General features: G+C 37.3%; 1 protein-coding gene across 1 annotated transcript in view; it reads right to left on the reverse strand.

The window, feature by feature from the left end:
* The window catches only part of DIAPH3 (diaphanous related formin 3), a 229,452-nt gene that overhangs the window by 81,714 nt on the left and 129,647 nt on the right, over positions 1–18,091 (reverse strand). Inside the window, exon 23 of the mRNA XM_042867343.1 lies at positions 5,869–5,993. Within this exon, the coding sequence (XP_042723277.1) occupies positions 5,869–5,993 (125 nt within the window). The remainder of the gene's footprint in view (positions 1–5,868; positions 5,994–18,091) is intronic.

Genomic DNA, 18,091 nt, shown 5'->3' on the forward strand with positions numbered 1-18,091 from the left:
AAAATTTTAAACTCAAAATGCAGCATTCTGGAAAGATGTGCTACTATGCAGTATTTCATTACCAGACAGAGAATTCTGAGATTTTTATTTTCTGTCTGGTATGCTATGGGATACCCTAAGCTCCTGGCATTCTACTGAGACTGTGCTTCAATTTAGCTACTTTTAATAAGTCCTCTTCCTTTTTTCCTTAAATACAGCTTTTGTTAGCCAGTACTAGCTAAACTGGAGGCAACAGGGAATACTACTGAGCACGGCAATCCCAACTGTAATTATTATGAACAGGTTGATATATGTGCATTATCAGCTACACGATTCATTGGCTTTGGATGAATGAAAACAGAAGTACAGCAAAGCTGCAACACAGGTGGGAGGAAAAGCAAATCAAGAAGTTAGTTATTTGTTAACTTTTTCTGAAATGGCTTCACTTCATGGACAGCCTTTTTGAACTCATGGGACTACAGATCATCATTCTGCTCATTATTGGAACAGAAAAGCAATGCGGGGCTGAAATGAGTAGTATCTGTTGTGGAATTTCCATATACTATATATTTGGTCTTGCATATTCATGGCAGCTTTTTTCATAGTGGACTGCTTGTCTTAAAGCTGTATTGATTTTAATATATTGTGCTATGTAAAATACTAATATAGTGGAGTGTATCAAGACGTAAAATCAGCTGTTACTCTACGGTAGACAACAAATTACATTAGTACTCCAAACATTTTCTCAGAAGACCTTACATTCATTGCATGTGACATTTTGACAAACTAACCCATGTATTAAACATAGGCAATTCAAAAAGGAATCTGATCCTGCATAAGTACAAAAGATTAATAAGTGCACAGATGCTGTATGTATTTCAACAGAATCTTCAAAATGGAACTGAGACTGTCATTATATAAGCCAGCAACAGTCTCTGTAAAAACACAGCAAATTTTTCAAAGACTGGTGTAAGTAGATTGAGGTCACCTCAAACCAGGATTTCAATGAACAATTTTTAAATTTAATTTATTTATTTATTTTAAGGCCAGAGGGTACAAATTATGCAGGGCTCCAGCGAGAATTTCCCACATGAAGCTCTTGGGGAAGTAGTTGCAATTATCTGAAAAATACATATCACAGAGACTTCATTTTATGTACACAGCAAGGATCAACAGTAAAATTTCTTCTCTGAATACAGTAGTTCAAAAAAGACACTCTAATGTTTAGACTTTTAAATTAGTATCTTCTGAAGAGTATCTGTCTAATAATTCCTTTTCCTTGACTTAGTCACTCAATCTTACCTCTATATTAGATATAATACTAAAAAAAAATTGACATACATTTGTATCATAGTGTGTATATCCCTTGTATTTATGAACAAAACCAGCGTTAATGAGTCTGAGGTCCAGACCAGATAGAAAATATATAAAAGAATTACATAGTTCAAGTTAAATTTACATTGTTTGTCCAAACCCTATGAATTACATGCCCACAGAGTCAACATCTTGATCCTTTCTGAAAGAGTGACATGCAGTCCTTTTTCACTTGACCCGCTCTGGTCTTGTTATCTTGAAAATCCTTTAGGATCCTAGGATGTCTTATTTCTTCACACTGTACAGAAGAAATTTCCAACTATATGACTGGTTGGATAACCAATAGTTTAGAGGCAATGTACAGAATTGGGTTTCTTATACCTCACTTGAATCAGGCTAAGTTCAATTCTTTCCTTCTCTTAACAAATTCACTTAAACAACAAGGAAAAAGGAACAGAGAATTGATCAAAAAGAAAGGACTGTATTCCTAGCTGAAAGGTATCAACCAACTTACTGTCTCTCAAGTAATAGTTGCATAAACTTGTGTGAAAATCACCTTTATAAATACATTCAGTGGTTAAACAGGATAAAATTTGTGAAGAGTTTCTCAACTGCTCCTTAGAAAATCATTAGATGTAAGCTAAACTGATACAGAAGATGGTGATTAACTGCTTAATTAAGCTTTCATCATGTAATTTAAATTCTCTTCATAAACCCACTAAATGTTTATTTTGAACATACAAATGCATTTTGTTCACTGTGCTTTTTCTTGAACATTACACTGAATGAATTTAATACTATAAATCAATATCAATTCAATATTCTTTGACTGTCCTAATTAAAGCAAACAAATGAACTACAATAATGACTGTAATTTCTGCTCAGCTAGTATACATAAGATCACTGACAAACTAGCACAATTTAATGTATAAAAGAAATATTAATAATTATAGACTTTGTCAATAAAAGGGTGCACCAACTGTGCATATATCTGACTTCCTGAAGAAACAAGAATGCTAATCAGTTCATTAGGGACCTTTGGGTTGTGATATTTGTGACAGGATGTAATAGCCTGCTTGTCCATGAAGCCTAATTGTACTCAAGATGAAAAATTATTTCCAACAAAGCACCATCCTTCCTTTTTCAGATTTCCTACTGGTTTCTCTTTATGAGCTGCATGCCTTTCAAGACTTCAGCATCATTCAGCTTTCCTTGTCATAGGAATAAAAATCAAGACACGTCCAGGCTTCATCATGCTGTGCAGGATTATCTAACCTTTCCATCAAACCTTTTTTGCTTCGTAATTTATTGAAGCTCCTGCTTTTCTAAAAGTGAGCTTCTTTAATTAGTGTGTTCACAGAAATTACTAGAAACCAAATGCAACTTAACGGTTCTGAAATTATTGCCTCTGTACTGGGAGAAGTAGTAGGTGAAGGCAAACTATTCCCGTTCATAATATGTTCTGTTCAAAATACTGTTTGAATAGCCTAACATAACAAAATACGTAGTGTAGCTGGTTTTACTTGCACTGATTTATTCTGACTATGATAAAATATTCATCTCACCTGTTTCTGACAGCAATCAATACCCAGTGATTGGAGAAAACAAGAATGAAATAGAAAAAGTGTAGCATGGTAAGTCAACTTATGTAGTATTTAGCTTCTAAGAATCTGAAGGTTACTGATTTTTATGAGCTAAAACTACCTCAGGACTAATGTATTTAAGCTCCAGACACAGTATCTTTAGCTGACTATCTAAGCCTTAAAGGAAATTCATCTACGCTGTCAACCTCTACAACATCTTGAAAGTAAATGCTGCAGTTTGTGTTCTGCATGAGTAAACATTCCTGTCAGTATGTTATCATCTCTGAAGTAGGATTTTATTCCTAATTATTTACAAGAAATAATGAACACCTTCCTAACTTTCCTGTTGCATGGTAGATAAATTTACAAGTATCTTTACTAATTCTCATTTAATTTTCCAGCTTCAGAGTCCTAATCTATTTAAACATCCTTCTTGCTGAAATTACTGCTTTCTGTTGATCACTGTTGTCACCATTCTCTACCACATCAATAGGTGTACAATATACTTTTAGAGATGGGGTGATGGAAGTACTCAAGATGTAAGACTATTACTGATTTTTACAGCAACTTATTTCTGCTTTCTGATTGTTTTTAACTACAGTTGTTCTCAAGAACTCCTAACATTCTTCTTCTAGATGTACTATTTCATAGTCACTGAAATGCACTTGCCTTTCTGTTAGTACCTACTAGTATCTGCTTTTTGGCATGAGTTTTTCAATTTTATTTTTTAACTATAAATTATACCAGAATAAGTAGTCATTCTACTATTCCCTTAAAAAAATCTGTTTTCTTGGAAGACTTTGTTAACCCATCTTGTTGAAAGATGCATGGATATTCAGTTATGCTCTACTGAATGTCTTGGCATAATTTGTGCTCTGCAAGGAATGGTTTCTCCTTAAACAGACAAAAAAACAATAAAACCCACCACAATGTCCATGTCACTTAATAGTGTATCTTGCATATATGTGTATATATATATATATATATATATACACACCCACATATATAGATATGTATATAGACTGAGCCCATATATATGATCTTTTTATTTAGTCTAAATTAGTTTTTCTTGGCACAGAAACCAGATTCACAGCTACACAGCTCAGTTTCTCCTTGCAGCCATCTTAAAAGAGAACATCTTTTCAACTCCAATTTTTCTGGTGTCTAACACTACCTTAGTTCATGTAAGAATATGTCATCCAAAGGGTAAATACTTGAGTTTATTTTTAAATCTTTTCAAGTCTGGGGATTTATTGCTATTTAATTTATTATTTTATTTTAATGAAACTCCTAAAAAGTTCAGCTGAGATCATCCCTTCATACAAAGTATTGCACAGTTGGTTCAATCAAAGATCTCTCCGAGACAACCCTTGCAAACAACTAATTTAACTTTTTGGTTATGGCTTATCTTCATGACATACAATGATAATCTAAATCTTCAGCAGTATTGCTGAAGTACTGCTTCTGAAATGCTTGAAAAGGACATTTCTTCCTTTCCTGAGATGATCAATATCCTTTCTAAGAGCTCAGTAAATTGCTCTAATAGTCTTCATATATGGGGATGGAATTTTAACTCTGAGAAAAGTTATGGCATTTACTGACAAGGTCCACCCATTTACCTATCTGAATATCATATTTTAACTTCTTACACTATTGTTTTACAACTGTGACCTATTCTGTCTCAAATGCAATTTATAACCTTCTATGAAAGTATTCCACTAACTTTCTGCCATCAAGTTCCAGAAATGCCTAATGTGTCAGTAACACAAAAGGAAATTAGGCATTCAACTTAATCATTTTTGGAATTTCAGATGTTGGACATTAGCACAGATTTATTTCTCTTCACTGCTCTCTGCTCTCCTTCTTAAGTGAAACTTATATCTTCAGGCTATTCTTCACTCAATCCCAAATGATTTTTGTTAACTTCTTTTATATCTTTTTTTTTATGGAGGAAATTTAGAACTCTCCAAGTTCTCTTCTATACCACTGGCTTCTTCAGATGCAAAAACATTTCACACTATAGAGACACCGTGCTAGTGAGTTTCAACAAATCTCTCAAAACCACACTGATTTGGAAAAGAAAGTCACTAACAACAGCAACAAGAACAATAACAAAGAATAGCTTCACCAACAAAATAAACCACAACAGAAAAGATTAGTAGTAACAGTGGAAGGTTACAGACACTACAGAGTCCAGAGAAAGGCCTAAAGCCAAGTTATATATAATTTGGTTGCAGCTAGTCTTCTGAAGAGGAAATTGGCCCTAATGCAGCAGTGATAAGAGCTACTTACCTTTAGGGTCTCTTGCTGTCCTTTATTTAATAGAGTTAGATTAATCAAGAGCAATGAGTAACTGTCTCCTGAGTCCTCCTGTCTTTATACATAGCAAAGTAGACTTCCAGTTAGATAATAAACTAACTATGCCTGGTAAGGGAATTTCAACTTTTCTCTCTATGTATGTTGATATTTCTGCTCCTAGGATATTCTCCATGGCCAAAGGTCAGTAGAGAGGTTTAAGCTAGAGAACAATTTCCTTGACTTTGATTAAATATCTTCCTGTCACATATGAGGGAGACAGGCTGTTCAGTTGGGTGGAGGGCTTGGAATAAATAGTCAGAAGGTAAATTTCATTTAAGCAATAGGAGAAATTTTTTGTTGTAATTGCTGCATCTACCAAACTTATTCTGAACTGTAATTCGTACACTAAAGAACAAATACAGAGTGATGCACATCTTCTTCTAATATACTCTTATGAGAAAAATCACCCATTAAGACACCTACATACAGAGTTAAACCTAACAGCATTTTTCCCCCAATTCCATTCACTACAGATGACTCCATTAATAAGGCTGTTCATGTACTTAGCTTTTAAGAGAAAAGATTTTTTTTTCAACAATATATGCTACAAACTGAAGCTAGATAAATTTAAAGTTTGAGTTATTGCAATCAAACTATTTGTATGTGTTTTTCTAAACAATACTCCAAAGGATATGGACATTTTTGCTACGAACTTATCATGCTTATCTTCAGCAACTGGAAATGTCTTCAAATCCTTCTCAAGCTGTTGGAGTTGCTTTTCCATATGCTTCAGGCTCTTCTCCAGGTTTTCTGCTGAGACTAAAGCACAGTACATTAACTCTGTTAACACCTTAAACAAGAAACACTGTAAAATTTCTCAGTTAAAATCTTATCCAAAACAGCATGCTGCATTTTCAATTTTGAAATAAAAGCAGTGACCAAATTACAACGCATGATGAGGAAATTACAATGCTCAGTTTCCCTACTTATATAGTTGCCTTGTTCTGATTAGAATATTGTTTGAATGTTGCATTTTGCTTTATTCTTATGACTAAGGTATAGCACAGTCAGTTTTAAATAGCCTGAGATATATCTATACCAGTCTGTCTTCTGATTACCCGTAGGCAGCTTTAAAGCAACTCCAAGAATCACAGAGCTTGCTCAAACAACAATCTGTTAAAACAGAAAATAAAATTTCTATGATAGATCATGAAGAAAGTAAGACCCTCAAAACAAAGAAAACAGGTTACTGAACACTGATGCATGAAACCTAAGATCCAGCTCCCTAGTTTGAAAGCACAATGCCTGTTAAGAAACACAACAGAATTTGTAAAGTCAACATGCCTTTCAAGCTGGAGAGAAGTACAGACACTGAGATGAGGTGAAGCAATACACAGACTTAAGAGAAAAAAAAGAGCAGAAAGGAAACATCAAGAATCTATAACAGGATGCAGAAAACTGCAAAATTTCTTACCAGAAAAAAGAGGAATGCAACTTCCAATCATTTGGAAGAATGCAGGGAACACTGATGATACAAAACGGAGAGGTGTCGCTGGCATACCAGAAGGCTCTGCTTTCATTCAACGACACCTAGACAAACTAGAGAGTTGGGCAGAGAGGAAGCTAATGTGGTTCAACAAGGGCAAGTGTAGAGTTCTGCACCTGGAGAGAAATAACTGCATGCATCAGTACAGGTATGGGGACGACCTGCTCTAAAGGAGTTAAGCAGAGAAGGACTTTGGTGTCCTGGTGCACAACAGGTTGACCATGAGAGCCAGCCTTTAGGCCATTCAGGCCAATGGTATCCTGGGGTGCAGTAAAAAGAATGTTGCCATCAAGACAAGGGACATGATCCTCCCTCTCTATTCCACCCTCGTGAGGCCACATCTGGGGTACTGTGTCCAGTTCTGGGCTCTCCAGTTCAAGAATGACAGGGAACTACCAAAGAGTCCAGCAGAGGACTACAAAGATCATTATGGCCTGGAGCATCTCTCTAACAAGGAAACGCGATAGATCTTTAGCCTGTAGAAGAGAAGACTAGAAGGAGATCTTGTCAAAGCTTATAAATATCTAATGGCAACAGAACAAGGACCAATGGGCACAAATTGCAACACAAGAAGTTCCATATGAATATAAGACAGAACTTCTGTATTGTGAGAGTGACACAGCACTGGAACAGGCTGCCCAGTGAGGTTGTGGAGTCTCCTTTTTTGGAAATATTCAAGACCTGCCTGTACGCTTTCCTGTGTAACCTACCGTAGCAAACTTTCTTTAGCAGAAGGGTTGGACTAGATGTACTCCAGAGGTCGCTTCCACCCTCTACAGTTCTGTGATTCTGTGATGCAATTTATTATTTTTTTATCAGCTATTTCATTCAAAATATACTGTTCCTACAAAGATAAAGTTACCTTCACCAACAAAATCCCTAGAAAAAGTTTCTGGCCCTATGATGTCAATAGGATCTGTAATAGATCCGTGATTTCCTTCTGCATAGAGATATGCGATAGAAAACATGAGATGCACTCACTGAACACATCTTTCACAAAATTCTGCCAAGAATCACCAAATGACTGGATTAAAATGTTGCATAGCAACTACAATTCCATTCATAACAGCAAGGTTAACACAGGTATAAAATGATCAATGGTAACCGTGAAAATGCTAATGCAGTGTAAAAAAAGTAATTTCTATACAATCACTGTTTCTAAAAAGTAAAGGGGATATAGGTGTATGTTCATATTATAATTTATAACTCAATTCAGTTTATAACCATAATTTTAAAAACCCTCTGTTTACTCAAAATCACAGTTTTCCAATTTTATGTCAGGCTTGGCAGATTTTCAGGGAGTGATTTGGTGAACTCTAACCATCACTAGATAGATCATTTAGCTTTAGCAGTTAAGAAACTGCTTTGTTAGAGAAGTAGAGTTAAAATTAGAAGTTGACAGTGCTCACTGAAGATGTGCTTCATGTCTTGATAGGTTTCAAAATCAATATTGATTTTAATATAAAGTCATACCTCTGCTGTCTTAAGAAGCATTTGAGGGTAGGTGCACACAAGTTTAAGAAAATAAATTAAAAAAAATTAATTAGAAAGCTCCTAGGAAATACATAATTGATATTAAACACGACGTATATATTATCAAGTTCAGTATCTTTACAACATAGTTTGTCTTGTCTTAAATGTGCATAAAATTAAAATACTTACAAAGTGTCAGAATGATCAGAGCCAGAAAACACACAAGTTTAAAAAGAAAAAATGTAGGTAGCAGCTGAGAAAGTCCTACTTGCTTTTTGCCAGATTAAAAAAAAAAAAAAAATCAGTGCCTAGAGCTGATTTGCAAGCCATATTAAAAATCAGTGACTAAGCATTGAAATTTTCAAATTGTTGTTTCCAGCAAAGCCTTTTTTAAAAAATGGATGGCGACCTCCAAGGAGGTGGTGGAGTCGCTGTCTCTGGTAGTGTTCAAGAGGCGCCTGGATGAGGAGCTACGAGATATGGTTTAGTGCTTGTGGTACTAATAGGAATGGGAGGGTGGTTGGACTAGATGATCTTGCAGGTCGTGATTCTGTGTGTGATTCTGTGTGTGATTCTGTGTGTGAAATAACTTGTTACTTCTGTTGTTTTTGTGTGTTTTTTTTTTTTTTTTGTTTTGTTTTTATCTCAAACAGTTATGTATTTGATCAAGAATCTTCACACGTCTGTCTTGTTCTATAGTTGGTTGGAGTTTTTTCTTCTCTGTAATTGTCTTAGGTTGTTCCTGAGTATGAAATTTCAGCATTCTTATCATTTCTGCAATACACATCTACTAGATATATTTTCCTTTAAGACTATATTTCTGTAGACAGTCTCGAACAGAAACTAAATCTCAATATATTGGTATTCTTTTGGAATTACTGAAAGTTTCAGCAACTTTCAATTTAGTGAAAACAGATGACAAATCAAAACTGAGATTCCAAGCATCTCTTCTAAAGATCACCTGAAATATCTATAACATTTGTCCGTGCTCATCTAGAAAATACGGTATAAAGTCGAGAGGGTAATAGAATGGCAGAAGAGGAAAAAAAAAAACAACAAACCTACATTTACTCCTACTGCTGAGGAGATTCAGATGTAAATCCAAGCCAAACTGAAGTGAATAACTCATAATAATTCTGAATTTAAGTGAAAGAACGGAGTTTTCAGTGTTGGTGAGCACACAAAACCAAGTTGTCTGTTGAAATACAATCTATATGTGCCTGAAGACTAGGTCATTTATACACAATGAGTTTCCTTATCCTTGCTTTAAAAAGACTCCTTATATCCTTCTAGACTTCCTCACTTTTCAGGGTTAAAAAAAACTGTGTTCTTCAAGTTTCCTCTCTTGATTCAAATCTTTTAGTACTGTGGGTATTCCAAAAGCTTTTGTTTTAAAATCTCTCCACATTTCAGGTGATGGCTTACCAGTCCTTTTAACATTTGCATTAATATTAGTACTGAAAATACCTTATCTGATTATCTTTAGATAAAAAAATTTCTTTCCTGACCAGAGCTCTTACTGCAGTATCAAGATACATGATCTTGTACTTCATACTATTGATTTTCATTTCTTTTACTCTACTCCCTCAGCACTATTCAGTGATGACAATCTAATCCCACTCTCCACTGACAATGCTGGCTAAGTTTTTGTCAGAATGTTTGTTGGTTCAATAGCACAAATTTATTTTGTTGCCATATTCCATTTAGGCAGCATTTTACACTTTCTTCACTTTTTATCCTAATGAACAATTTCCCACTTTATATTACATCAAATGCCTTCCATTCAACATAGATTTCATGTGTCAAAATGAAAAAAAAGAGAAATTAATATTCACAGCCAGCAGATTACTTGGCTACCAGTAAATTCATTTTCATTTTGTGCCACTGTCATTAACCTCTATGTTTGATTATTCCTTCCTCTAAAACTTTCACATTATTTAGGCTAGATAAAAAGATGTGCAGTCGCCCCAAATCAATCTTTTCTGCGCAGTATCCTAAATGTTCCGTAATCACACAACACTACTGTAGCCACAGAAAAATTTGACAAAAATCATAGTTATTGAACTTATAATTCCATATCTTGGTTACATCAGAATACAGAAATGGAAATCAGTACTTAAAAGTACAGGGAACTCCAGTTTTCTTTAAAAAAAGTCTTTATGGAGACCCTCTCCTCTCCCTCATTTCCATATCATTATTCTTGCTTTAAACTAAAGCAACATTTCTTCTAGTTTTGTAGCTATACCTCTCTCATATCTAATCCTAGAAATAGTTCTCTAAAGTAATGCACTACTAGTTTTCCTGTATGGCTGCCATCTCTGTACCAAGAGAATCTTCATCTTGCCTACAGGTATTTAGCTTTCTCTGTGCTATTCTTGCCACTACATTCTGAAAAAGTGAGAGTGACAATGACATCCTGATCTCTAGCCTCATGTAGAAAACTATACTCCACAAAAAAAGATTCTGACAATATACCATTGCTTTTTCTGTTTGATCTTCATGAATACTGGATAGCGGTCAAAGTCTACTGAATGATTCTCTAAAATTGACCATGTATTCTTGATGTAATATTTAAACACGTAACATCCCTGTTGAATGACATAAAAGATCCTCAAAAAAAGCAAACCAAAACAATGAAATCCTTCACTGTCAGATGGTTTAGAGCCCTAATGGAAAAGTAGTATGTAATGTAAAGACAAAATGTTAGGAGGTTTCTGTAAACACTAGCAGAGGTCTGAGATATCCATTAACAATAAGAGGTAGTTGGATATATTCAGTGTAATAGAAGACTGAGAATACAACATGTATGTCTTATGGTTCCCAAAATGACCTTTTCTCTTGTCTTCTGCAGCCTTTTCCTGGGCTTCTTGCCTTTTCTTGTTTTAAAAAGGTGCTATATGCTACACTTGAATTTTTTTTTTCCCCAAAGCTCTGACAGTGCCATTGCCTCTCAAGCCCTAGGATGTTTTCTTCATAGACAAAGCAGCCTCCAGCTGCAAACATGAAAGCAAAAGCTCTCCAAGCAGAATTTAATTGATTTTCTCTTATTTTGAATTCAAATATGAGCACACTAATATAGCATAACTGTAAACAATGCATGAAAATTTTAATATCCAGCTTTCCATTAATAATATTACTGTGATCACTAGGAATCAAGCTCAGACCTTAGAGCCCTATACTAACTACACAAGAGCCCTAGTCTGTTATTTTTAGAACTCTCTGTGCAAAATGAAGCTTGGCTCCATGTCTCTTTTTATGATGTACAGTTCGAGCTCAGAACATGAAAAAATGGGCAAAAGTTGAAAACAGACACCCTCAAATGATGAATAATTGGCCATCAGTGAATTCTTTATCTTTGGATTGCTATTGAAAGAATGAAGCACCTGCTAACCAAGGGGAAAAAATGACCAAGCAACAAGATATGCCACCTGCCAGAGCACAGGAAAATAATATCCCCATGTTGCAGAGTACACATTAGAGAGTAAGAAAGAGAGAAAGAAGACACCTGCATCAGTTGTGGTTTCCCTGACTGAAGATCTCTTGAGCCTCAACACCTTGGCCCTTAGGGACCAAGACCATGAAGTACTACTGTGCTGACTGCAGGGTAGTATACATTCACAGACAATTTAGGACATGATTGTTAATAACTAACTGCTTTGAGCATACAGTAATATTGATTTACAATTATTAAGAATGAACCATTAGCATGAAAAATTAATGAATATCAGTCTAGTAAAGTTTTAAAGTTTAAACCAGACCAAATTTATCATTACAAACCATTACCACCATCTTTAGATACACAAGCAGAGACACACAAATACACACATGAATAAAAACTCTTGCAACACTTCTCTACTCATTAAGCTTTCTCATCTTCAAGAGTCTACACATATTCATTATTTATTCAGCTCTTCTATTCCAGTGTGCATTATACCACTTCAGTGTTCCTCTTGTAAATTATTTCTGCGTACCTCATTTGATGTTTTGGTCTTCTGCAGATACCTATGTTTTTCCCAATAATATATACAAATAACATTTCATTTGTCTTAATCTCACTACTGCTTAAAGTTCTTTTCACCCTCTTCCTGGAAGATCTACCAAAAATAAAATTCAGGTAGCAGAAACAAAATTCGTAGCAGTCTTCCACTTAGTCAGCATAGTCAACATTCTTGAAAACTATAATTTAAGGCAGAAAAACATACCATACGTAAGTAAATAATCTGGAAAATAAACCTTGAATTTAAAAAAGGGAATTCTGAAGAAAAAAAAAAAAAAAAAGGAAAAATGTTCCTAACCTGTTAGTTAAGAACATTGTTCAAAGAAAAACTCTGAATTGAACAGATGACTATTCCAAATCTGAATTTTCTTAAGAACTTACAAATGTGCAACCTGCCGAACAGCGGAATCATCTGCTGATTTTTGTTACTGAATGTAATAGCATATGGATCAAATCATGAAGTTTGTGCTGTTTTCTGAAAACACAAAAAAAGCCATCCAATAAACATCAATCCTGGCTACCTGAAAAGGCACCCTGTGAAAGTTCCACTCCAAACAAGACAAAGCAAAAATCCCAAACAATACATAACAGAAAGATTATTAGCACATACTACTAAGAAATTTGCCATAAACTTTGAGAAAATCTGTAATAGAAAAAAAAAAATTCCTCTTGACAAATGAATTGTGGTTAGCATATACATTAATGCTGTTCTCTCATGCTGTCTTAATGTTTTTAGATGTAGGAGGTGATGTTCTGTTTTTTAAGGAATACATATTAAACTTCACTTGGCCTCTTTTTGCCAGAGAAGGGGATCAAGGAAAGAGAAAAAGGAAATGCCAGGCAAAAGCAGTGATTCACAGAATGAGAGAATGGTTGTGATGGGCCCTTCTAGGCCCTCTAGTCCCTTCAGCACCTTCATGTTCCACTCTCCATCTGATGTCTTACAGTGTGCCCAGGCCTCCCTTTCACTGGGCAGAGGTGGACAGAAATGGACACAGTACTCGAGGTGTAGCCTGAGTACATGAAGTAATACCAATAGCATAATTTCAGGTGTGTACTACTTCTGGCTGTAAAATGAAGTTAATTCTTTTCATAGCAGCTAGAAAAGTGATAGATGTGATTTGAATTTATGATGAAAATCCTCCAGTAGCACACCAATATTTTAGTTATTGCTTAGTAGCAAACACAGTTTGCTAAGCCACCTTTGTTTCTCACACTACCTCACCAGTGGGCTGGGAGTGGGCAGGAAGCTGGGAGGGCACAGGAGCACACAGCCAGGACAGCTGACTCAAACTAACCAAAGGGATATTCCATACTATGTGGAGTTGTGTTTAGCAATAAAAGCTAGGGGAAAAGGAACACAAGGGAAAAAATTTGGAGTTATGGCATTTATCTTCCCAAGTGCTAGGTGTGATGAGACTTGCTTTCCTAGACATAGTTGAATATCTACCGGAGAATGGGAAGTAGAGAATGAATTCCATGTTTTGCTTTACATAGTAAACTGTCTATCTCAACCCACGAGTTTTCTCATTATTGCTCTCCAGATTGTATTCCTCATCCCCATCTTCACCTGTGTTAAGAGAGGGATTGGCTGCATGATTGCTACCTAGCTGTCTAATGATATAAGCTACACAACAAATTTCAGAAGAAGTACTATTAAAATACACTTCTAGTATTAAAAAAAACTGTGTGATAAGTTAAGTCTCAAAATAATTAGAAGTGTATGTATTAACAAAAGTGTATGTATTACACATTTATCTATTAAAAATAGATCAAACAGTGGACACAGCTTAAGCACTCTCCCAAAAAAATCTTCATTCAAATTCAGTGCTTATTGTTAATCACCACTGTATCAACATGTATTTTTTTTTTTTTCCTTCCTCAGTGAACATTTGAGTAACATCTAACTAAAAACAATTCCTACCTGGCAAGTTAACAAACAATATTACTTGCAAGTTAAAAATATATTACTTTTTTATTCTAAATATATTAAAAATATAATTTGGTTCCTTGTTTCAAAAAAAAAGAAAAAAAGGAAAAAAAAAAATTATCTGTAAAAACAATGAATAAAGTCTCAAAAAATGAGAAAACAGGTAAGTTAATTGTAGAGGAAAGAGAGCCTGCAGTTTTATATTGTTATTATAATGTGAAAGGAATACCCTTATGTAAATTAGAGTCAAGCACAAGTAAAACGGCAGCCTGGGTAGATGCAGTATAAATCTTCAGAATACCATAAAATAAGAAATTAGTAAAGTGTACTAAATTACAGAAATATTTCTTGACTGAAATACTAATAGAAAAGCAAGAAAGTCATTGTGGTTAAAAGAAGAGGCAGCTTTAATTATATGAATCTTCAGAAACTGCCATATCAGTACATACATTAGCTACAATGAAAGTTGCTCCTGCTGATCTAAGAGTACTTAAAAAACAGGATTTGTTATACTTCAAAGCAAAAAGGTATCTTTAATTCATGTACTGTAGTAGAAAATTAAGCCTACTTCTCGTATTACAAAAGTAGAAACTAAAACATTAGCAGGTAATGGGGAAAAAAAACCACAGTGAATTAAATACCCTGAAGTAAATTATAATTGCACAGGTAACCTGTCCCTTGCTGCTTGCGTGGGAAAGATATATTTGAAAAAATTAAAATACATTTTTCTAAAGGAATAATTAATTTACATATTTTAATTGTTTTATCATTTATAAAGTACCATAAACTAGATCTTGATTGTGAACAGAGAAAGTTTCATGGGTGAAATAGCAATTGGTGACTGTCTTGGACACAGTGACCACAAAGTGCTTGAATTTTAAACAGTGATAGGAGGAATCACAGAATCAAAGAATCATGGAATCACAAGTTTGGAAAGGAACTACAAGATCATCTAGTCCAACCATACTCCCATTGCCATTGCTACCATAAGTCACTAAACCATATCTCACAGCTCCTCATCCAGATGTCCCTTGAACACTGCTGGGGATGGCGACTCCACCACCTCCCTGGGCAGCCATTCCAGTGCCTGACCACTCTGAGAGAAGTTCTTCCTTATGTCTAACCTAAACCTCCTCTGGTACAAACGCAGCCATTTCCTCGGGTCCTGTTTGTTGCCTGGGATAAGAGGCCAAACCTTTCCTCATCACAGCCTCCCTTCAGGAAGTTGTAGAGAGCAATGAGGTCTCCCCTGAGCCTCCTCTTCTCCAGAGTAAACAATCCCAGCTCCCTCAGCCAATCCTCATAAGACTTATGCTCCAGACCCCTCACCAGTTTTTCTCTGGACACATTCCTTCTTGCAGTGAGGGGCCCAAAACTGAACACAATACTCGAGGTGCAACCTCACCAGTGCTGAGTAGAGGGGGATGATCACCTCCCTGCTCCTGCTGGCCACACTGTTTCTAATGCAGGTCTGGATGTTGTTTAGCCCTCTTGGCCACCTGGGCACACTGCTGGCTCATGTTCAGCCGAGCATCAACCAACACCCCCAGGTCCCTTTCCTCTTCACAGTCATCCAGACACTCAGCTCCAAGCCTCTAGTGCTGCATGGCGTTATTGTAGCCAAAGTGCAAGACCCGGCACTTGGCCTTGTGTTGAACCTCATCCCATTCACCTCAGCCCAGCGATCCAGCTTATCTATATCCCTCTGAAGGGCCTCCTTACCCTCAGGCAGATCGACACCACCTCCCAGCTTGGTGTCATCTGCAAACTTACTGAGGGTAAGACGGGCCCCAGTACCGACCCCTGGAAGACACCACTTGTAACGGATCACCAGCTGGACTGAACTCCATTAACCACTACCTGTTGGGATGGCCCTCTAGCCAGTTCCTTACCCAAAACTAGGGTATGACCTGTCCAGGCCATGGGCTGCCAGTTTCCCCAGGAGAATACTGTGAGAGACTGTCAAAGGCTTTGCTGAAGTCTACGCAGACTACATCAACATCAACACAAATCTACCAGTCTGGTCACCCAGTCGTAGAAGGGGATGAGGTTGGTCAAGCACAACCTGCCTTTCATGAACCTGTGTTGGCTGGGCTTTATCACCCAGATGCCACACGTGCCGTGTAATCTCACCCAATATCATTTGCTCCATAACTTTCCCTGGTACTGAGGTCAGGCTGACAGGCGCATAGTTCCCCAGATCCTTCTTATGGCCCTTCTTGTAGATGAGAATGACTTCGGCAAGCATTCAATCCTCTGGGACCTCTCCAGACAACCAGGAACTACCAGCTTCCTCAGCACCCTAGCAAATCTTAGCAACTTCCTTGTAATCTCCCTAGGTAGCCTTCTTCCAGAGGATATAGACTCTTTCTTCCACAGTCTCAACAGTAGTACCCAGTTCATCCACACCGGTCTCCTTCCCCTATATCTCGCCTTATGGCACTCAGGAACAGCCTGTTCTTGTGCTTTTAAGATTTCCATCTTGAGGAGCGTCCAGGCTTCCTGCACCCCTTAATCCTTAAGGAGCGACTCCCAAGGGACCCGCACAAGCATCCTGAACAGATCTAAGTCCACCCTCTGGAAGTTCAAGATAGCAGTTTTGCTGGTTACCCTTCTGACATCGCCAAGAATAGAGAATTCTACAATTTCATGGTCGCTCTGCCCAAGACCTTCCCCAGCCTTCATATCTCCCACCAGTTCTTCTTTATTAATGGAGAGCAGGTCTAGCAAGACACCACTCCGGTAGGCTCTCGTACCAGCTGCATAAGAAAGCTATCTTTCACACACTCTAGAAACCTCTTGGACTGCTTCCTCTACACAGTATTATATTTCCAACATACATCAGAGTGACTTCCCCAAGCTGCTCATAGAATGCCTTGTCCAACTCTTCATCCTGATAAGGCAGTCTATAACAAACTCCCACCAAGATGTCACCCCTACAGGCCTTCCCCCTGATCCTTACCCACAGACACTCAGCTTTCAAGCTCTTCAAAACAGTCTTTAATATAAAGGGCCATACCACCACCCTTCCTTCCTTGCCTATCCCTTCTGAAGAACTTGTAGCCACCCATCACAGCACTCCAGTCACGGGAGTGTTCCCACCATGTTTGGGTAATAGCAACTAGGTCATGGTTAGCCTGATGCACAATCACTTCCAGCTCCTCCAGTTTGCTGCCCATGCTGCGCGCATTGGTGTAGATGCACTTCAGCTGAATCATCTGCCTCACCCCCAGCTCAAGCATCATTCCCCTAGGCCCATCTCTGGTGAGCCCAGTTTTGTCCCTTTCCCCCATCATAGCTAGTTTAAAGCTCTTTCGATAAGCCCTGCTAGCTACTGCGCTAGGATTTGTTTCCCCCCTTTGAGATAGGTAGGTTCCATGCATGGACAACAGGTCAGAGGCTGAGTAAACTGCTCCATGATCAAAGAATCCAAAGTTTCTGCCTGGACACCAGCCTCTGAACCAATTATTCATGGCTTGTGCTTTCCAAGGCTGCTCTGTGTCCCTCACTACCCCTGAGGGTGTAGAACAAATGATCACTTGAGCTCCCACTCCTTGAACTAAATGTTGTAAATCCCTGAAATCTCTTTTCATAGCTCAATATTTACACTCCTTCACTTCACTTCAATTGACCCATCTTCCACAGCTACAGCACCATATGGGCAGTGTGCACTGTGTTCACTCGCTGAACCTCCCCATTCTCAGCAGGTTGCAACAACAGTTACCCACCTGCAGTGCTCCTGAAACTATTTAAAGCTTATTATCAGGTGTGAATGTTAAGGGCAGGTGATGTCGCATTCATAGGGTGTTTAAACTGTGTCACTAATGTACCAGCTCCACCCTTGCTGACTCAGGAGCCCGCCTACAAGCTGCCAGCTCCCTAGCACAAGCGCAGCACTGTTGCTTGCTTTAAAAAAGCCTTAGAAAGCAGACACCCAGCCCCCCCCAAAAAAGACACCCAAACCCCAGCCC

This window comes from Lagopus leucura, unplaced genomic scaffold, assembly GCF_019238085.1.
Source record: "Lagopus leucura isolate 7727_CA_CO unplaced genomic scaffold, USGS_WTPT01 Super-Scaffold_100001, whole genome shotgun sequence".
Lineage (NCBI taxonomy): Eukaryota > Metazoa > Chordata > Aves > Galliformes > Phasianidae > Lagopus > Lagopus leucura.